General features: G+C 34.9%; 1 protein-coding gene across 1 annotated transcript; it reads left to right on the forward strand.

Moving 5' to 3' along the window:
• Positions 1–2593: 2593 nt before the first annotated feature.
• LOC148284645 (cardioactive peptide-like) lies at positions 2594–22024 on the forward strand. Its single transcript, XM_088237050.1, has 5 exons — positions 2594–2642; positions 13476–13572; positions 14002–14086; positions 16265–16344; positions 18426–22024. Exons 2-5 carry the CDS (start codon positions 13480–13482, stop codon positions 18582–18584), a joined length of 417 nt encoding a protein of 138 aa, XP_088093176.1. The 5' UTR covers positions 2594–2642; positions 13476–13479; the 3' UTR covers positions 18585–22024.
• Positions 22025–23348: the final 1324 nt, after the last annotated feature.

Genomic DNA, 23348 nt, shown 5'->3' on the forward strand with positions numbered 1-23348 from the left:
GAAGAAAGGAGAGGGGTTGGGAATGAAAGAAGAAGGATAAAGGAACAATTTAAATATTTAGATAGTGACAGTTCAATCTTGACTTAAATGTAAATAAAGAAGGGGCGTCTCTAACATTAGTGGGTAGATTATTCCACAATCGAGCGGCTACTACTTCGAAAGAGGAGGCAAGAAAATTAGAGCGATGGCAGGGTATTAAAAGGGTTCTCTCGTTACTAGAACGAAGAGATAGTCCGTGTTATAAAAGAGGTTGGATGAGCTCTCTTAGATAAACGGGTGAAGTGAGATTATTTAAAATATTGTGAAGAAGTGATAGAATGTGAATGTTTCTTTTATACCTGATGCTGAGCCAGTGTAGTTGCGTGCGATACTCGGTTTTGTGGTCAAATTTGCGAAGATCAAAGATATAACGAATACAAATATTCTGCAATCGTTCTAACTTATCAAGTAATTTTCAAAGTTATACATAAGTTGGGTCCGATGTCTTGCAGGGTACCCGGTATTTGAAATTGTTGACATTTTTAATGCGTAGATAAACGTATCGAGGGGTTCTAGACCCGTCGGTATAAAATGATGTACTTACATCAAAACTTGATGGTGGGTATCGATATTTGTAGTCGGCCGGGAGACTTTTATCTTCAACTATGACGTCATACTGAAGCTATGTCATTTTAGAGCGTAGATATGTGTACCGTGACGTACGCTTTCCCTTGATTCATATCGTTGTACCTACCCAAAACTTAAAGGTGGGGGGCTGGTAGTATATCTTTTTAATCGCTAGAGGGAATTTATCTTCAACTATACCGTCAAGGTGAAGGTATAACGTCTTTATCTTCCCATCATAATCGAGGCCCAGGTACTAAAATTATACAATAAACTACCAGACAAAACTAAACAAAAGACTCAGACAACCTTTATAACGCAAATATTAACAATTATTCTTCTTCATACTATTTATTTTTTTGTCACATTTAATTTACAAATCTTGTCCAAAACTTAATTGGTCTTTTAATGTTACAAAATCATTGTTTAAATACTTTTAATGTATGACTGTATGTTTTCTGAATGAAATAAAACTAATATTAAAATTGAAAAAAAAAATGTTAAAAATATTATCATTAACTATAGAATTAAGAATAGTCCAGAAGGAGCGCATAATCGTATTTGAATACATCGGACTGCGTCCAAAAATCCCCCCACTGTGCCCCACTTTCACCGCGCGCATTCGTGATGTCGTCGCGTAACGTTGCACGATGGGGAAAAATATAATCAGTATACAAATGTTAAGTAAAAAAAAATCAATCTGTTAATTTCTCTAAAATTTAATTGTGCATGCGGAAATATTGATTGACACAACAGAGTAGATAAGTAAAGGGTCATTTAATAAGAGTAATTTAATTAATTAACTTAAAACTTAAAATATAAAACAAATTTTATTTTACATAACGGATATTTTTATATCATGTTAAGTAATATTTGATGTTTTAAAGATAATTTCGGTCCAATGTCTACCACGGCGTTGTTTAATCCGAGGTCCAATTTTTATTAGTTCTCTCATTAGATGAGCAAAGTACGGTAAAAAAATATATTACCCTGGCAACACTAACGAAGTGTTCGTTTTGTTTTCTTCGACAATCTGACAGATGGAAAAATAATTTAATTTTTAAGTAATGCATTTGCTACATACACGTTCATTTGCTAATTACGCATGAAATGTGATTGCATCCTGTTTCTTTAAGATCCTAGCAGTATTTCTACACTTTAAAACGACACAACACGGCATGGTTGAATTCAAATCGGGAGTTGCGTACTGAGCGACGTCTACAAAGAAACTAATGGGTCAAATGTCCACCACAGAGTTGTTTAATCCGAGATCCAATTTTCATTAGTTCTCTCATTAGATGAGCAAAGTAGGGTAAAACAAAATACTACACTGGCAACACTAACGAAATGTTCATTTTGTTTCTTCGACAATCTGACAGATGGAAAAATAATTCAATGTTTAAGTAATGCATTTGTTACATACACATTAATTTGCTAACATGAAAGCAGTATTTCTACACTTTAAAAGGACACAACACGGCAGAGTTAAATTCAAATCAGGAGTTGCGTACTAGCGACGTCTACAAAGAAACTAATGGGTCACAACGTAAATCTACTCATTTATGAGTAGTTTAGTCGCCTTTTGTTTGATGTGCGTATGCGGTTTCTGGACCATTCTTAATTCTATGTAATTAACATTGAAATATGATTTTTTTAAATGAAAAATATCTTGTTAAATGTATGTAATATGTAAGCGTTTATAAACAAAATATCAAATAAAAAGACACATATTTTCATGAATTTAAATAATTTTCGATTTCGGTTCTGGGCAAAACTAGAACAGAAGCTAAAATTCGTGTTCGGCTCGCCTAAAAATTTAGTTTCGTCTGTAACTAAAATTAAGTCTATTTTATTACTTTTAGAATTTTCACGCGTCGCCTTTTCACGAGGTGCCTTTGATTGGGCTCGGCTTGAGAAATCTAAACGATAGCCATACTAAACCACCCCTATAAAAAGATAAAATACTTTTCCCTTAATTCATTGAAGCTTCGACCGGGAGCTTAGCTTTCCTATACAAATTTCATCTGTGCGCAAAAACCGTGAGTAATAATTAATTAATTTGATTTTATTAATCTATTAAATGGTATATTATGCACTTGTACAGTCATCGCTTTCCTGTGGAATAATTGGATGGGGGGGAGCTTGCAAAAACCATATTAAACCATTAGAAACTGTTCAAAAAATTATATTAAAAATAATGCTTCGCAAAAATCGCACTTTTCCCTCTTTCCAATTGTTCCAAGAAGCTAAACTTTCAGACCTAAGACAAATATATTGTTTTCAATGTTTAAATTATATATTTAAGAACCAAAATTTATTTACAAGTCATTCAAATAGATCAAGTCAAAGAAGGAATCGCGTGTTAGAAATAGCACATTGTAAAACGAGACGGGGCCAGCACAGAGACATGCATATTTTATAGGACCAACAATTTTTAATTCTTTTTTTCTGATAATATTTCATTGATCTCAATCTTTCATAATTTTCCTTCTTTTAAAAAACACGCACTATCCTGGATTCAAACTAAAGATATGAAGTCTTTTTTTCTATGATATATTTTGATGCCCTTTAATAAGGGAATATGGAAATCTAGACATTTACAGGGCTTATGACCTGTCAATGACTGGTTTAAGTGGGCTACTTTACACACTGTGTAACATTCACCATTCTGCCCACATTTGAACGTCTGTATTCCTTAAATTCTTTCATCTGTTGATGTTTGTGAAGTTGAAGAGCTGAAACCTTTATTTATGCGGGTGATATTCATCCAATTGAATTATTTAACCTACATACTAGACTAGGCAACGCCTGAAAATGTTATTTTTTCAATTTCTATACTTCTTCATGGATCAGGTGGATTTATCAACGATATTTTGAGTTTGTCCAAATTTTTGTAGACAAGGACTGGATTCAACTCCCTGGGGAGCTGTTTATATTAACATATTACAACAGAGATGAAGAACATTTAAGAGAAGGTAATATAGAAGTCCAGGCATCTACAGGGCTTATGACCTGTCAATGGCTGGTTTAAGTGGCCACTTTACACACTGTGTAACATTCACCATTCCGCCCAAATTTGAACATCTATATTCCTTCAATTTTTTCATCTGTTGATGTTTGTGAAGTTGAAGAGCTGAAACCTTTATTTATGCGGGTGAGATTCATCTAATTGAATTATTTCACCTGCATACTTAACTAGGCAACGCCTGAAAATGTTATTTTTTCAATTTCTATACTTCTTCATGGACCAGGTGGATTTATCAACAATATTTTGAGTTTGTCCAAATTTTTGTAGACAAGGACTGGTTTTAACTCCCTGGGGAGCTGTTTATATTAACATATTACAACAGTCCACTACGCTACTTAATATCGTAGAAGCCCTAGGGCTTCGCCCACGCTTTTCTCACCCCGCATCTACATGAGAATTTGTTTTCCCCCACATATACTTGTAGGATTTAGGTTGTTGAGGGTTTTTGAAGCTCCTACCCCAGTTGGAGATTGAGAGAGAGCACGAAATTGATATTTTGATGCGGGTATTTATTACATCTCGAATGAAGAATGAATATTTATTATCGACATATTACAACAGAGATAAAGAACATTCTGGGCAGAATGGTGAATGTTACACAGTGTGTAAAGTGGCCACTTAAATCATCCAACAACAGGTCATAAGCCCTGTAGATGCATAGACTTCTAAATCACCTTCTCTAAAATGCTCTTAATCTCTGCTGTAATATGTTAATGTTAACAGCTCCCCAGGGAGTTGAATCCAGTCCTTGTCTACAAAAATTTGGACAAACTCAAAATATTGTTGATAAATTACCTGGTCCAGGAAGAAGTATAGAAATTGAAAAAATAATATTTTCAGGCGTTGCCTAGTCTAGTATGTAGGTGAAATAATTCAATTAGATGAATCTCACCCGCATAAATAAAGGTGTCAGCTCTTTAACTACACAAACATCAACAGATGAAAGAATTGAAGGAATATAGATGTTGAAATATGGGCAAAATGGTGATTGTTACACAGTGCGTAAAGTGGCCACTTAAACCAGCCATTGACAGGTCATAAGCCATGTAGATGCCTGGACTTCTATATTACCTTCTCTTAAATGTTCTTCATCTCTGTTGTAATATGTTAATATGGACAGCTCCCCGGGGAGTTGAATCCAGTCCTTGTCTACAGAAATCTGGACAAACTCAAAATATTGTTGATAAATTACCTGGTCCATGAAGAAGTATAGAAATTGAAAAAATCATATTTTCAGGCGTTGCCTAGTCTAGTATGTAGGTGAAATAATTCAATTAGATGAATCTCACCCGCATAAATAAAGGTGTCAGCTCTTTAACTTCACAAACATCAACAGATAAAAGAATTGAAGGAATATAAATGTTCAAATATAGTTACACAGTGTGTAAAGTGGCCACTTAAACCAGCCATTGACAGGTCATTAGCCCTGTAGATGCCTGGACTTCTATATTAACTTCTTTTAAATGTTCTTCATCTCTGTTGTAATATGTTAATCTATTCATCATTGCAAGAACTTCCACATAAACAAACCAGCAGCGTGATACCCGACGGAGAATAGCTTCTTTTACACATATCATGTTATTCTAAACGGCATGGTCAAAATAAAGTGGATTTTTTAAAAAATATATATATATTTGGACTCATGTATTTAGAAGCTTTACGTGTCTTGTACAAGGCTAAGGAACTCAGAAAAAATCGTTTTGGTTTGTCTTGGAAATGGGGTGTTTGATCACTGATTTCGGTTTATCACCTTTACGATTCCAATCGCCATTGTTGCAAAGTCCAAGGACAATGGCGTGTCATAACTACTTTTAACTACAGTGTGGATATCTCTTTAGGATATTCCATCTGTCCTGCATTCTGCTTCAACACAACAACAACAGCAACAACAAACCATCACGCCGTTTTCAATATTATGTATCTTTTTTGGGTGATACCGTGTATGTTGGATTTGATCCGACGTTTCGGCTACCATTGCAGGAGCCATCTTCAGGGAAAACTGTGCAGTTTTCTCACACAGTTTTTATCTGTTGATGTTTGTGAAGTTAAAGAGCTGAAACCTTTATTTATGCGGGTGAGATTCATCTAATTGAATTATTTCATCTACATACTAGACTAGGCAACGCCTGAAAATATTATTTTTTCAATTTCTATACTTCTTCATGGACCAGGTAATTTATCAACAATATTTTGAGTTTGTCCAGATTTCTGTAGACAAGGACTGGATTCAACTCCCCGGGGAGCTGTCCATATTAACATATTACAACAGAGATGAAGAACATTTAAGAGAAGGTAATATAGAAGTCCAGGCATCTACATGGCTTATGACCTGTCAATGGCTGGTTTAAGTGGCCAATTTACGCACTGTGTAACAATCACCATTTTGCCCATATTTCAACATCTATATTCCTTCAATTCTTTCATGTGTTGATGTTTGTGAAGTTAAAGAGCTGACACCTTTATTTATGCGGGTGAGATTCATCTAATTGAATTATTTCACCTACATACTAGACTAGGCAACGCCTGAAAATATTATTTTTTCAATTTCTAAACTTTTTCATGGACCAGGTAACTTATCAACAATATTTTGAGCTTGTCCAAATTTTTGTAGACAAGGACTGGATTCAACTCCCCGGGGAGCTGTTAATATGAACATATTACACAGAGATGAAAAACATTTTCGAGAAGGTGATATAGAAGTCTAGGCATCTACAGAGCTTATGACCTGTCAATGGATGGTTTAAGTGGCCACTTTACACACTGTGTAACATTAAGCCATTCAGCAAATTGAACATAAACATGGAATGTTATTTTTACGTTTTTTAACATTTAACTATACTGTTTGTAAACATTCAACAACAAACTTTTTTGTACCTAAAAAAACAGCATTTTACATTTTTTTCTCGAATGCAACTCTGGTAGATCGATGAATAAAATATTTATGCTCCTTACTTCTTTTTTACACGTTAAATTGAAGATTTTAATATCTACGAACACGCACAGCGCAAAGATCTATATTTCTCTGAAAAATGCACGTAAATCGGTTAAGCCGTTTAGGCGTCATTCGGCGACATCACACGTACAGAGGAATTAAATATAAAGATTTTGTGTAATTCTAAAATTAAAGATATGTATGCTGGTAAAATTGCCTTCAAATTGTATGTTTTCAGTATGCATCTATATTGAATTACCTAATAAAATAAAATAAATAAAAATACTATTTTTCCATTTTTGTTCTTTGATTAGCATCTAATGTTTAGGGGCATATACGCCCGCTGTGAAAGAATTACACGAAAAGCCTTTCAGTGGATACCAAACCATTGCAACCCCATTATTACTGCGTGCTAAAACACTTTTGAATGATCGTTAATTCACATCTCAACAGAAACGGAGAGCAACAGTATGACTTATTTAATTTATTTGATTTAATAGCATAATTACACATTTTTACAATTTAAAAAAAATTCACTTGTTATATTTTTACTAAAACTAAAATCCCACCAAGCCACTTTTTGTAGCTTGTTGGTGAATATTATATTTATACTGACTTAATAATATTATTTACATTTATAAAAACAATGAATAACACATAAAATTAACAGCCGGAAAGATCAGAATAAACATGTTTATACAAATAATAATATATAAATTTATTTTTTAAATACAATAAAATATAAAATATTTACACCCAAGCTATATACTATTCATATATAAACTCTTGATCGAGTAGCCACTCATTTATTTTGCTCTTGTTACAATGTGAGTTAAATTTGAGTTCTTTTGGTAATAAATTAAAAATTCTAGGTACTAAATATTTGAGAGTTCTATTTCCATATTTATTGCATACTTTTGGTACTACCAAGCCATCATTGGACGTGAAGCGTGTATTATGGTTATGTTTGAGAGGAAACTTGAATGTATTACTATGAAATTGTTCCAAAATGATGCAAAGCCACAGTAGTTCTCGAACAGGCAGAGTTTTGATTGTTTTTGACAGGAGATCATTATTACTTCTTTGTTCGTAAATCTCTGCAGGTACAATTCGCTTAACTATAGAATACTGTAGACCCTTGATCATTTTAATATTAGTATTTTACATATCAAGTTTATTGTTTGACAGACATTAAGAAGACGACAGACTTAAATCTATCGACGTGCTAATAAGCGACGTGATAACAGTATCTCACCGCGGTTGTTTATCAAATTCGCGATCAAAATGCAACATCCGTGAACACCTAATATTAAATTTCAAAATATTTACGTTTCGCGACGTATAATCCTGCTGCGCAATCACATGTTTGAATTCCACCGGTGTAAACGTGGAAAATATTCTAAAACTGCTGTTTTTATTTATTTATTTATTCTTTATCGCGCTATTTAAAGTATTGCCCAGTGGGTGGCGAGCCAAATGTCAAGAAAAGCAGTCGCCACAGCAATTGTAATTAAATTTTCACTTTTTTGTATTGGATACTCCTCACTATTTTGCAAATGCAATATATTGTATTATTTTTATAGTAAACGCCGATTTTTCGCCAGTGAACTGTATTTATTTACGGGGAAAACAAAAAACACACCGACGCGCTATGACTTAGAGATTACACACGCGTTGACGTATGACTGATCTTGACTCTTAAAAGACTGTGGTAAATAATCCCTTTGCGCGCGGTGATGTAACATCGTGTTACCACTAGTAAAAGACGGAATATTCTGAAGTTCAGACATTTAAAAAAAATGAAAAACATGGAAACGTACTGTTTAATAATTCGTTTTCCATAACTTATGCGAATTAACATATAATTTAGCCCCGTTATAGCAAATAAATTTAAAATCACAAAAACGCCGCTCATGTTACGCGCGTGCGCCCCCTATCATTGTCATTAACCAACTGAAGGCTAAATCTGTTTTAGACGACACCCGCCGCAGAACAGCGTCTCTGTCTTTCCTGTTATGACTTATATCTTCGTGCTCTCTCTTGTATAAGGTATATGTATAGATGTGTTGCTGAATTAGCGGACATTCATTCTTCGCGTAGCGAGGGTAAATATTTTTTGAATAAACATTTAGCATAGTTATGCAAATTTTACTTTCCGAATCGGGTGTGAAAATGTCCATTTGAAGATTACAAAAAATACGAATTCATCACTCAAAAAATAAGAGAGATATATCAAGTCTTGTGTCCTATGTCGACTTGTGTGACATCACAGCCACACACGAGTTAAAGAAACAAGATTTCACATTTTATTGTAATTAGCAAATGAATGTGTAAGTAGCACATACATTTTGCACTTTGCTCGTCTAATGAGAGAACTAATGAAAATTGGACCTCGGATTAAACAACGCCGTGGTGGACATTTGACCGACATTATCTTTAAAACATCAAATATTATTTGACACGGTGTTAAAATATCCGTTTTATGTAAAATAAAATTTGTTTTATATTTTTAGTTCAAAGCTCATTAATTAAATTACTCTTATTAAATGACCCGTTACTTAATCTACTCTGTTGTGTTAATCAATATTTCCGCGTGCACCATAGAATTTTAAAGGAATTAACAAATTGCTTTTTAAAATAATATAATCTAATGTTAGTGTTATGATTATATTTTTCGCGATCTAGCAACACTAGGCGACTTCACGCATGCGCGCGGTGAAAGTGGGGCAAAGTGGGGGTTTATTTGGACACAGTCTGGTGTTATTTTTGGTACGTGTACTTGTACATACACACATCTGGATTTTCTCCCAAGGGGGAGTAGGTATATATTTTTATTTATATCCCTACAGAGATGAGGTAGAATTTTTTCAAATTCAGGATTATGGATATTCGAGCGTTTACAGGGCTTATGACCTGTCATTGGCTGGGTTAAGTGGCCACTTTAAGTACTACAACATTCCCCATTCCGCTTATTAGCGAATATCCACACCAGGTAACATTTTTGATTTTAATGGATGGTTTCTCAATTCGTAACATAAATACAAAAATCAAAAATGTTACCTGGTGTGGATATTCGCTAATAAGCGGAATGGGGAATGTTGTAGTACTTAAAGTGGCCACTTAACCCAGCCAATGACAGGTTATAAGCCCTGTAAACGCTCGAATATCCATAATCCTGAATTTGAAAAAATTCTACCTCATCTCTGTAGGGATATAAATAAAAATACAGTCTGAAGTATCCAAATATGATTCTACGCTACTTCAGGACTATCCTCAATTCTATGTACGCAACCCTCTAATCTTAAAATGTTTTTTTTAAAGACAGCACATTTGGTTAAATTTAAATAAAACGTTTTTAAAATCATCCTGTAAATTTTGAATGCGTCTGTGTGAGTTTTGTGAACAAACCATAATATTAAGAATGGTCTAGAAGGAGCGTAGAATCATATTTGAATACATCAAATACGAATGTGAAATCACCGCGTAATGTTGCCAGGTGGAAAAAATACAATCATAACACAAATGTGAGGTAAAAAAAAAGCAAATTGTAAATTTCTCTAAAATTTTATTGTGCACGCGGAAACATTGATTGACACAACAAAGTAAAACGGATATTTTATATCATGTTAAATAATATTCGATGTTTTAAAGATTATGTTGGTCAAATGTCCACCACGGCGTTGTTTAATCCGAGATCCAATTTTCATTAGTTCTCTCATTAGATTATCAAAGTAGGGTAAAAAAAGTTACTACCGTGGCAACACTCACGAAATGTCCATTTTGTTTTCTCTGACAATCTGACAGATGATAAAATAATGCATTTTTTAAGGAATGCATTTGCGACTTACACGCGCATTTGCTAATTACACATGAAATGTGATCTTATCCTGTTTTTTAAAGATCCCAGCAGTATTTTTACACTTTTTAACGACACAACTCGGCATAGTTGAATTCAAATCGGGAGTTGCGTACTGAGCGACGTCTGCAATTTCTGTTTGATGCGCATATGCGGTTTCTGGACTGTTCTTTATTCTATGGAAGAAACCGGCTATTTTTAATAGACCTATATTTTCGTATTAAAAAAAAAGTAACACCTTGAATCTTGAAATTTTTTACATATCGTTCTGTGGAACTGATCGACTTAATTCATTCGGCCGAGAAATATAAAAAAACGCATAATTTCTCCCTGGGACATTATTTCATATTGCGAAATAATATCGTTCATTATAAGCGGCCAATAATCGGACGAAAGCCACGGGTTTAATGTTATGTTACTGCGTCTATAAATTTTGAGTGCCATCTATCGTCGCTAGCGATAAGTACTCGCGATAAATAGTTCGGCGCCCCGTCGCTAGATGGGATTAGAGGCCTTTTATGGGTGTGTTTCTTCGCTGTTCACATTGAATTAGTGACGGACCGAAGTGAGATTTTCAACTTGCGTTATAATCCTTTTAATATAACTTGATTGGAATGACAGTTGTCAGCAAAAGTGACGACGTAACTTTGTAGTAACGTCTAAGGAGTGATTTAAATTGACACACGAAAAATCATTCAATGCTTTACATACAAATCGACAAAATCAAAATCAGCTTTAAAACAAAAATAAGCTTAAATAAATCTAATTATTAACGTTGTTCTTACAAGGTTACGTCATTTTTCAAAAATGTTAGAGATGTAAATCAATCGAATAAAAAAATAAATCATTTGATGTTGTTTAAGAAAAAAATACAAGAGTCTTATTTTTTGGTGAATAATTGTCTTAAACACACTATAAAAGGATTGTGTTTGCGTTTTTATATCGATTTTCGGAAACAGTTTCACGTTTGCATGAAAACACTGATAAAATCGATTTGATCAGTGATCAGTAATTTCCCATCACTAGTGACATTAGTTTGACAGCTGTCATTTTAATCAAGCCATATTTTAAGGTATACAGGGTGGCCGGAGAAGTGACGTCCAAAGGTAAAATGTAGGTGCCGCATATTGAGAGGTATCCGAATCACCCCCATGTATGTTCCGCAATTTTGCGTAGTTTTCGAGTTATGGTATTTTTAATGAGCTTTTGAAAATTTTCAAAAGCTCACCTGTACACTTTTTTATTTTAAATTTCATTGATAAACCCTCGCGGGCTACATAAATTTTCAAAAATATTTTTACTTTGAAAATTCACATTTTTCTGTTAATAACAATGTTTTTTAAATCTTTTGTAAAGGTTGTCTAAGTCTTTTGTTTAGTTTTGTCTGGTAGTTTATTGTATAATTTCAGTCCATGTTTTATTAGTTTAGACTGTCCTTGTCTTGTTTTAAAAGTTGTCTATGGTATTTTTCTGATATTCTCGAGTTGTGCCCATGTTGACTACAATTTTTTCCAAGTTTTAGTTCTTCGTCTACAATTACATTAGTGGCTAAGTTATGAAAATTCTAGTTTAAAGAGTTAAGTTACATTTAATTGCTTAGTTTAAAAAGTTCTTTAGTTGCTGTTAAATAGGGAAGGTCATTTACTAACTTTAATATTTTATTTTGCTGTCTTTGTAGTCTGTTTGTGTCATTTTGATTTCCTGTTCCCCATAGTATAGCATATAACATATTTTAGATTTTTCCATAGGCTTCGTACATTAAAAAATTTTCCGTTTTTAAAACAACGGTTTTGATTTTTTTTAAAAGACTCTATAATGTCGCCACTTTGCTAATTAAATTGTTGATATGAATTGTCCATGTCAATTGTCTATCTATTGTTAGTCCTAAGTATTTAACATGTTCAATTTCAGCTAGTCGTTCATTATTTATGTAAACACATCTTCTTTATGTCATTTAAAAAAAAATTCAAAATGGATAATATTGCTTTTTTTTCATTAAGCGTAAGTAAGTTTGTATTTGTCCATTTAGTAAACACAGTTACGTTATCGTTTATGTCATTGTTTGTTAAAACGTCTGTTTAATTTTTATAGAATAGTTCAATGTCATTAATACTTATATAAAATATAGGGGACCCAAAATAGATCCTTGTGGTACTCCAAAATTTACTGTTTACATTTTACTTTTTTTTTCATATTAAAAAGTATACTATAAATGGATGAACATCCATGCTGGTGATCTCATACTAATAAATTAAGCCGCAAAATATTTTTCAGTCTACAATCACTTAGAAGGTTGCAAAAATTCTTACCCATTAATACTAAATGCACCCTTGTATAAGCATTACTACTGCCCATTCTAGATTACGCTGATGTTTCCATGACTGGTTTAAGCTGTGAGCGACTCGATAAACTTGAACGACTTCAGAATACATGCATAAGGTACATTTTTGGTCTTAGGAAATATGACCACATTTCTGGTAGGCAACTGAAATGGCTCAAAATAAGACAGCGGAGAGACTCCCATGATCACTCCCTCTCACTTCTGTTCAATATACTGCATAGTCCTAACGCTCTTATATACCTGCGTGAAAAATTTCAACGCTTATCAGTTCATGGTTTACCCCTTCGTTCTAATTCTCAAGGCACTCTCTTAATACCCATCCACAACTCATATAGTGTCCATGCGGCTCGACTGTGGAATCATCTCCCATCCACCATCAAAGATGTTACTACATTATCTCTGTTAAAATCACGTCTGAAAAATCTCCTTTCTCTTCCTTAATCTTTGGACAAACTCATAACGTAAAAAAAACATTTAATAATGGTCTCGTCAGGAAAATATTGTTTGTGGTATGACAGTACATAACATAACACAAAATTATCTTAAATGATAATATTGTTCGCGGTTTGGCAACATTACACGGCCACTTTACGCATGCGCGCAGGCGGAATGTCAGTCTTTTGAACACAGTACGATGTACGCAAACTTGATTCTAAGCCTTTTAAAATAAGTAATTTATTTGTCTGCATCAATTTATGTTTTTTTTTTATTTCAGGATAATGACTCCAAAATCAGTCACCATTTTTTACGTCTGTGTTGGAATCACCGTCCTTATAACTGCATACCCTGACGCGGCATCCGCTTTGCGTTCCGTAAGTACAATACCCCCTCTACCAAGGCCTGGGTGCTGACAGAGCCCCCAGCGGCGACAAAATTATGCGATGGAAGATAAATTTGATGTATAGGTATTTGAAGACAGTTTTTTCTGTCACTCTCTCGCAATACTGGGCGAAAAAGACCACTACACATGGGACTGATTATGCCTTACAAAGACCGCGGGCTTAAATTAAACTCATCGTGGTTCTCGGCACTACATATTGCAAAAATGAATAGAAATGTGCCTACTGCCGACTGCGACACAGTACAAATTACTAGTACTTAAACACATATTTTTTTTCTACAAAACACTCAGTTTACCCTGAAGATGGCTCCTGCAATGTTAACTAAATTACATCCATAAGGGTGAAATCAGTCCTCGTCTACAAACCGTAATATGGTTATGTTTTATTATTAAATTCCAGTTGGACGGGTCCTATGAGCGGTACGAAGACTCGCCCGAGGCTGTGTCAGAACCGAGGAAAAGACCATTTTGCAATGCGTTTGCAGGTAATCAAATTGATATCTTTAAAAAATCGTTTATTAAGTCTTGTGTGGCTTGATGTAACTCTCTTATTTATTGAAGTGATGAAGAAGCAACCACAAAGCAGCAAAGTAAACTCACGCCCCTTTCTTTATCCACTCTCTCTTTTTTCAAGTATTTCTCCAAAACATAAAATATTTTTATAACCTTGTGGAGGACGTCACCAACAAGCCGTGAAGTTGACAGGGCCGAACACCGCTTTGGCCCGCAACGCGTAGTCCGATGCACCGTCAGCTCGGACAAGTTATTAGACGTCGCGCATCGACGTCGTGAATATGCACGACGTTTAACGTTACGTTACGTTGTCCGAGCTGACGGTGCATCGGATTACGCGTTGCGGGCTAAAGCGGTGTTCGGCCCTGCAACTTCACGGCTTGTTGGTGATGTCCTCCACAACCTAATCGGTGCATGTAAGAGTTGCTTATTAAAATATATCACATACCATACATATCATATGTACGTAGTGTCCTCGAGTTTGGTTCGCCGATTTGGAATCCCCAATATAATTACGTACAAAAATCGTATTGAACATATTCAAAATTATTTTCTTAGACAATTAGATTTCAGAAATAATGTTTCATTCTCAAGTAGGACTGAGTCAGCTAATTTTCACAAGGTTCAAAATCTCGCAACTCGGCGAACCATGTTGGATATGAGCTTTCTATACAAAATTGTTAATAACGTAATTGATAGCCCAGAAATTGTTAGAGGCATTTCATATCGAGTCCCTGTCCGTAGAACTCGTCAATCTGTACTCTTCGACATTCCTAACTCAATGACTAATTATTTAAAAAAATAGCACTCTACGAAGAATACAGTGACAGTTTTAGTGACATCGACATAGTACATTGTAAATACCATATTTTTATCAGATCAGTTAAAGACATTTTAAATTTATCTCCTGCTTGACTTTTAACTTTTAATTTGATTCTTAATTTTGTCTTTCAATTTTAACTTTTTAATTTTAATTCTTAATTTTAACTTTTAATTTAAACTTTTAACTTAATTTCAATTTAAACTTTTCATTTTAATTTTAACTTTTACTTTTAATTTTAATAATTTGATTTCAACTCTTAATTTATACTTACCTACATCTACTACCTGCATCGAATAATTTATTGTTAGTTGTGATTTTTTTACAATTAAATTGAAATGTTCATGGAAGCAGAGAGAGAGGGAGGAAAGTAGAGTAGCTTTACAATGTCTTCTCCTTTATATGAACTTTTTATGTAATATTTTTATTTTTACTTTTTTAGACTTAAATTATTTTTCCCCTCTCCTCCTGCATTCATTAGTGTGAAATCTGTAATTGATCTTACTTTTTAAAATTGATCTTTTGTACCTTGTTTTTTATATATAAAGACTATATGATTTCATTAATAAATAAATAAATACATAAAATGCACATTGTGTTAGTTTTATATTTTTGTACAAAAACTATGGTGAAGGTGTATAGTGAGTTTTGCATGTTCGTTTAATTGTTGTCCTGATGAAAAGACGGGTACGTCCCGAAACCGGTAGACATAGAATCGTCGGTTAGTGGTTATATACATACACCACAAAAATTAATGCACCCTTGAAGGATAATATTTCGAAAATGGCGGTATATAAGGTATTCTTTATAATTTTAATAATCAAACTCGTGTCTTCTGTCGATCTCCAGCTGCGGTGCTATCCTGAACCGCTTTCACGGCCGTAGAAAACTCTTTTATCTCACTTTTATAAAAGCTTTTTATACGGCCGCTAGAGCATTTGGAATAATCACCCCTGGGATAGGAAACCTATACTAAATAAATGAAGTAATCAAAGCAATATTCCATAGATTCTTGTCAGGTCAGTGAAAGTAAGAACGCCAACCGTTTCATGACGTCACTACTGAAAAGTGACACACTGATTACAGTCATTTGGCGCGGTATTTGATAAATGTAACTTTAAAAAATCATATCTTTGTAAATAACGCACAAAAAAATATACATATTTTTGCTTAGTTAAATAGTACGCTTATAGAAAAAAAAAATTAGAAAACAGTGGAATTCCTCATTGGATTCTCTAAACCCGCGATATTTAAAAGTTACCATTATTTTCTAAATTCACCTTTTTTAAACAGACAAAAATATTACAACGTGATTTTTTTATGGTTCTAGGCTGTGGAAGAAAAAGGTCTTATCCAGTGAAGCAGCTAGCTTACCCGGAACCAACGCCGTTAAGGAAAAATGCAGTCAATGTAAGCTATCATTTGCATTCGTATCAATAAATTTTTTAATACGTCTGTATTTTGAAGGCGTTGTGAGGTACGCCGATGGCTCTAAGAAAGATTGACAAAAAGGTGCTGGGATTCACAAAATTAGACTCGCTAAAAGGTCAACAAAGTACAACAAACTCAAAATATTGTTGAATTAACTAACTGGTAAAAGAAGAAGTATAAAAATTGGAAAATTGTTTTCAGGGGTTGCCTGGTAGGTAAATTGGTTTAGCCGGATGAGTCTCTCCCACGAAATGGACAGTGAAAGTCCATTTTTCCACACACCCGAAACCGTCTTAAAGACTTTGGGTCTTTCTATCAGTTTCTCTCAAACAAAAAACCATTGTTTTTTTTGTTAATGAAATAGTTACGCCACGGAGGCGGCCTCCGTGGTGTAGTGGTCAAGACGCTTGACTCACGCACGGAAGGTTCCGGGTTCGATTCCCGGTGAGAACACAAAAATTAAAATGTGATTTTTCTCAAGCCTGGGTGCTCTGTGATGTAATTCACCACTGTAATTAGGCCTCCTGGCCTGTTGTGGTGCAAAAAAAAATGTAAAATGTAAAAAAATGTAAAAATTTAAAATAAAGCAAGCAATCTTATAGATTGAAAGCAGTATGTGTTATATGCGTCTATCAGCCCGCGGTTTTTCACACCTCCGCGGGAGTGCCCCAGGGATCTAATTTAGGACCAATATTGTTCACAATATTCTGAAATGACATTAGCAATGAAATGTGATTTTCAATCCTTTTAGGATTTGCTGACGACTTGAAAATTTTCTGTGAAATACGAGCTTCTTTAGACTGTTTGAAGCTTCAGAATGACATTCAAAATATTATACAATGGTGTAAACGAAACAACCCGTTTTTCAATGTCTCCAATTGTTTTGTCAGGTCGTATACAAGAGCGTCCAAAACAATTTATTTCCGTTGTATCATGGATGGAGTAGAGCTTGAAATAGCGTCAACGTCCAGGGATCTCGGGGTGCTGTTTGACGCTAAGTTATCATTTGATCTACATATAATATCGTTATGCAGAGTCTACTTTAAAATGCTTAGATTTGTTCTAAGAAATGCCTAAAAATATTGTATAACCCCTTGGTAAGAGTCGCATGGACTTTAGTTCCATCATTTGGTCGCCAAATGAAACCACATATTCCTTCTTCTTCTTTTAGTGCCCTGTTAGGTATCCCCAACTTTGGCAATCACTCTGGCAAAAGTCTCTCTGTCCTGTGCTGCCCGGAAAATCTGCTCCACAGTCCAGTCCAGTCTCAAATATTTCGTTATGACAGGTCATAAGCCCTGTAAATGCCTAGATTTCCATATGCCCTTCTCAAAAATGTCTTCCCTCTCTGTTGAAATAAATTTAAATATGAATAACTCCCTAGGGAGGAAATCCAGCCAGTCTGCAAGCATTTGGGTATACTCAAACATTGTTGAAGTTTCAAACAGCCCAAAGGAGTTTGTATTTCACAGAAAATGTTCAAGTCGTCCGCAAATAATAAAAATTTGGAAAATTTTATTTCATTGCTAATGTCATTTAGAAATATTGTGAACAACATTGGTCCTAAATTAGACCCCTGGGGTACTCCCGAGGAGGTGTGAAAAACTGCAGATTGATAGAGTCCAAATGACACATACTGCTTTCGATCTATAAGATAGTTTGAGACAAATCTCTGAATAATGTCACTGAAGCCATCTTATGAAGTTTCTGAGGCAAAAGCTGGTGATCTGCTTTATCAAACGCTTTTGAGAAGTCGTTGTACGAGCAGTCTACCTGAGGACCTTTGTCAATGTATTGGATAATCAAACAATATGATGGATTGGATAATCTGTAATGTTCTCAATGTAAATCAATTTTAATAAACTAAATAAAAGTACTGCAGGACACAAAAGCAGGCATGTATGACGAGGAACGAGGAAGAAGCCACGAATGTATGCCAGAATAGATGTGCGTGGCGGTAGCAGTGAGAACTCATTGGTAGTAGTAGTGAAGGTATGACGTCTAACTTCCACTCCACCTCATCGTTATTTATATAAAATGGATTATTCCTTTGCTTGCAGGATATTCTTGACGACTCGATGGAGACGCTGATTGGGATGTCGTCAGAACCAGTGGTCGAAGACCTGTCGAGGCAGATCATGTCCGAAGCCAAACTGTGGGAGGCTATACAAGAAGCCAGCGCGGAACTCGCTCGCCGGCGCAAACAAGGAAACTCCTAAACAATCTAACCACCTAATTTATATTTAATATTCATATTTGCATAATGTATCAATCCGAAGGCATTGAATCGATCGTCGAGTTTGTCTTCAGACATCCAGTTCCAAGTTATGAGATATTTTTAGGGTCTTTTAGACGGTGGATCTGGCTTAAGTCTTGTGTGACTGTACGAGTCTACATAGAATACATGACTTGATACGTCTCTCTTAGTTTAATGGTAAAGTAGGACTTGTAATCTTCAGATGGACATTTTCACACGGGATTTTGGTTATTTGTTCATGGTTTATGACATTTTATGGTATTTCTGAACGTTCATTGCTAAGGGTTTAAATCGCTTTGCGTGGCATCACAATTGGAACCAGAGGTGACTGAACAGTATATTTTTATATCACGCCGTTTCCCCGTAAGGGTGGCAGAGACAATAGAACGCCGCATCACTCTATATTTTCATACAGATCTCGTTTCCTCTGCATTCATTCATCTTCTCATGCGCGCGCGTCGATTGTTCCGACTTTGAACATGTCCATCTTTGAGTATTGGTTAGGTTTGGTCATGCCATGTCTTTCTCAGTCTTCATTTATTTCTGCATCCACCAGCATTCGCATTGTAAATATTTTAGCCGTTCTTTCACTGTTTATTCGCTCTTCATGTCCAAACCGACGCATAGCTCCTTCTTGATTTTGTCGATAATGCTTATCTCAACCTTACATAATTTACGGATCTTGACATTTGCGCATCTTCGTACATAGTTTTACCACACATTTGCCTGAGAGATCGTGTTTCGACAGCATTCAGTCTACTTTCATCCCTCTTTTTACAAGTCCACACTTCGCTCCCATACATCAGGGTCGCGACCGGGACTCCATTGTGAACTGCTAATGTTGTCTGTTGCGACAAACATTTATTTGCCAAGGTTGATTTTAGTGCACTGTTCACTCTGTTATCGGTACTTTTTGTCATAACATCCCTAGTAAACATACTTTCCTACCTCTAAGCGTTTCAGTATACCCCATTCACGGTGATTTCACATTTAGTCATACTTTCATTTCTTTCAAAAACCATCACATTGGATTGATCAGCAAATGGCTTCCCTCGCATACAGCGTAGACCTTTGTTACCAAGAATTGCAATTCCCCTTTGTTGTTAGCAAGAAGCATGGCATCATCAGCATACAAAGACAATTAACAGTCAAATCACCCATTTTTGTTTCCATTCAGTTCTTTCAGTTCTTTCATACAGTTGTCGATATATACGTTCAACAGCCATGGTGGCATTACACATCCCTATTTATCAATAATTAAATAAATAAACAGTAAAGGACCCGGGTGAGATCCTTGTGGTACTCCCGAGAATACCTCAACAATTTTAGACCTTTTAAAATAGTAATTTGGTTGCGGTTGAATATGAATGATTTTATCTATCTTTTTTGAATTCGTAAATTCCTAAAACGGAAAATTTTGGGTAAGTGTCACTCGAGGCTACATAGAATACAAAACTTGAAAAAATGTGTATCCTTGTAATGCGAAATAATTACACGATTGAAAGTAATCCCAGTATCACAATACATCTGTTTTACTGTAATAAGAAACAGCACGAGAATATAACTTATAACAAGGAAGACAGAGACGCTCTTCTGTAGCTAGTGTTTGTGTGTAATTGCGACACTCGCCAGATAGCAGATAGACTCTCGGATTTTGTTTGTTTGCTGGTTCGCGGATTTAGCGTTGCTATGCGTTATCTTTTTTTACTTTGCCATAAAACCCCAATACAAATTAACGCAATAACCTACGTGGGATTCTTGGCACCTTAAAGTTCGAACTTTTCTCTCGTGATTAGGTTCTATCAGATCCTGTGGACAGATCTTGTCGGAATGACTTATTGATAGGTAAAATAAATTGTTAGCAATCGCGCTGGCAATATCTAAAACACATGTACATTCGTTGACAGTTCAGTTCTTATCAAGACGTAGAGAAAACGTTGTACCCACAGTAAGATCATTGCAACATTTTTACTAGGGTTCAGTAGGTAGCAGTAAACTTGAGGTTACACGATGTAACACAGCCTTAATCACGGCACTTAAGGGTGCAAACTAGGGCAAACAAAGTATATTTTGAACCTTACTACAATATATAGTTTTTAATATGTACGTAGGCTAAGAAAAATAAACAACGTTATCATAAACAATAAAAAACCAAACATTTGAAGTAAATTTTTTATTTTTATTTATTAATTCCTTGAGGTTAAATCCATTAAACTCATTCAATCATATGTTTTACATGAACTAACAAATAACTACTATCTAGTAGTGGTGCAACAAAATGGTGACCCCGACGTGATTTTTGGTTTATTACACACAAAAATACAGAGATTAAACAAAAAATACTTTAAAGTGAATTTGAATACTGGCGAAGATAGAGAAGGGCAAGTAACGTGTTACGCGCCCTTATATAGGTCCATTGGGCACTGCGGCCATAGACAACAACACACCCTCGTCTCTCACTCTCTGGTCTCCACAGTGGCAACATTTTTTATGCCTGGATACTATTAAATGTTAAAAGAGCAGAATCTAGTCACATTATTTTATGCATCTAGGCGTTCGTTTTTCAAACTGTTACGTTACGTTAGTTAGTTAGTTAGTTACGTCGGATTTTAATTCGACTACAAAATTTGCTTATTTCTTTCTCATATTTTAAATAGACTTTTAAGAAAAAGAATGCTCGGTGGCTAATTTTTTGTAAGTATCGAAGGAGCTCGCACTGACAGGGACTTATTTGGACATACTCGAAACATTGTTAAATATTCATTCCAGCTGAAATAACAATCCGGCTGCGATGTATTCAGACCTCAGAGTAATAATGCGTCAAGCTATAGAGGAGCCCAAACGTAGGAAAACCATTCTATGACTATTGGGTATTAAGTTAGTAACAGTTCGCAGCAAAACAATAGGACGTACTTAGGTCGATAATTGCTAAATGGATATTAATTTGCATTGTAAATATTTTAAATATGCACATGTGTATTTATTATTGCAAGGTTATTCCAATATGTTTTTCTATAATTCGCCTATATTTATTTTATAAAACTGAAAATACACGTGTGTGTTTATTTTTTAAATGTATTTATTCATTTTATTCTCAACATACTCATGTGACATTTATTGAGACATAAATCCCAACTCCATGGAACCAAAGTCTCGTGTTGAGTTTGTTTGTTTGTCCGTCACATCTCCGAGACGGCGAGTCGTAGCGGCCTGAAATTTGGACATGTCATTTTAGATGCAATTTCAAGGTTGACGTCGCAATTTTCGAGTAAAATTTTAATCGACCTCTACTCGATAAAGACTCAAACTTTATATGGATGCCTAGTACGGCCCCGACATTTTGCCCGTAATTAACTGTCATTATCGACAGTAAACATACTTTCATTCACAAATTTTTCCTCTTAATTGAGAAAAAATAATATCTGAAGTAAATATGTTGATTAAGGAAAGTTTTGAAGCAACATAATACACGTGTCGGGACAATTAATGCCAAAAATCAATGTAAATCATGGGAAAATATTTGGATTCAATTCCCTGTGAAAACTGACTCCTTTAACACCTTTGACGCTTCTATTGCTGCAACCAAACATACTGCAATTCACCGTAGTAGTGTAGTAGTGTGTTATTACGTAAATATCCAAGTTATTCACAATCAAAGCGCCAAGCACAGCGACAAAAGCATCCGATCGAACCGTTATGTTTATGTTGTTAAACAAAACAAAATGGCCACCAATTTGTTGGTAACCAACAAACCAACATCGCTTGCGTTCTTTGAAATATAGTGGCATGGCTTTTTTATGGGTTGACGCATTATTGCTCTGAGATTCAAACGCTTTTATACGCATACGCTAAGCGACAAATATATGTGAGTTTAATGATACCAAAATGCTGAATTTTAGTAAAAAAAATATGTTATAACTCACTATTATTATATAGACTTGTAATATTATCTTGCTTATGTCAATAATTTAAAACTATTTAATGTATAAAACTAAGATAAACACGTATAAATAAAATAATGGCTTTTATTTTGTTGCGTTTTATTTCTGGGTCCAGGGGGCAATTACAAAGCCGAGACGGGATACTTAACTTCTGCACTATCTCTATCTACCAATATAATCAAATGCAACCGATAGATGTCGCCGAAAATTTAGTTCCCCGTTTAAAATAGTTCTCATTTATATTTTAAATGGTCTTCTGTGATTAGCGGCCTCCGTGGTGTAGTGGTCAAGACGCTTGACTCACGCACGGAAGGTTCCGGGTTCGATTCCCGGTGAGAACACAAAAAATTGAAAAATGTGATTTTTCTCAAGCCTGGTTGTTCTGTAATGTAATTCGCCACTGTAATTGGGCCTCCTGGCCTGTTGTGGTGCAAAAAAATGAAATGAAATGAAAAAAAAAATTAAAAGTGGCCACTCTTCAAGGCGATTATGAACTCCAATAAATCCCAACTCAACCAAAAAATGCTAGCTTGAACATGATTTATATTTGACTTTTGACAATTACCAAGACGGTACGCTTAACTTTCGTCTGTATTTATTTACCGAAGCGATTACAAAGCCGGCTCTTTTGACATCTCGATACAAATGGAAAAAATATAATGTAAGAATTTAACGCCTAGATGCTCTTATGTGTAAACAGAGCAGAATCTAGCAACATTATCTGTGCATCTAGGCGTTCGTTTTCAAAACTGATAGTTACGTAAGTATTTAATTCTACTTCAAAA

This window comes from Micrasema longulum, unplaced genomic scaffold (assembly GCF_059751315.1).
Source record: "Micrasema longulum isolate JH-2025_06_02 unplaced genomic scaffold, ASM5975131v1 h1tg000100l, whole genome shotgun sequence".
Classification (NCBI taxonomy): domain Eukaryota; kingdom Metazoa; phylum Arthropoda; class Insecta; order Trichoptera; family Brachycentridae; genus Micrasema; species Micrasema longulum.

Bases quoted from the DNA above. Each gene is read 5' to 3' on its own strand.
- LOC148284645 (XM_088237050.1), top strand. From the start codon at position 13,480: ATGACTCCAAAATCAGTCACCATTTTTTACGTCTGTGTTGGAATCACC. The intron at 14,087-16,264 runs GTAATCAAATTG...TTATGGTTCTAG, and splicing joins ATTTTGCAATGCGTTTGCAG to GCTGTGGAAGAAAAAGGTCT. The intron at 16,345-18,425 runs GTAAGCTATCAT...CTTTGCTTGCAG, and splicing joins TAAGGAAAAATGCAGTCAAT to GATATTCTTGACGACTCGAT.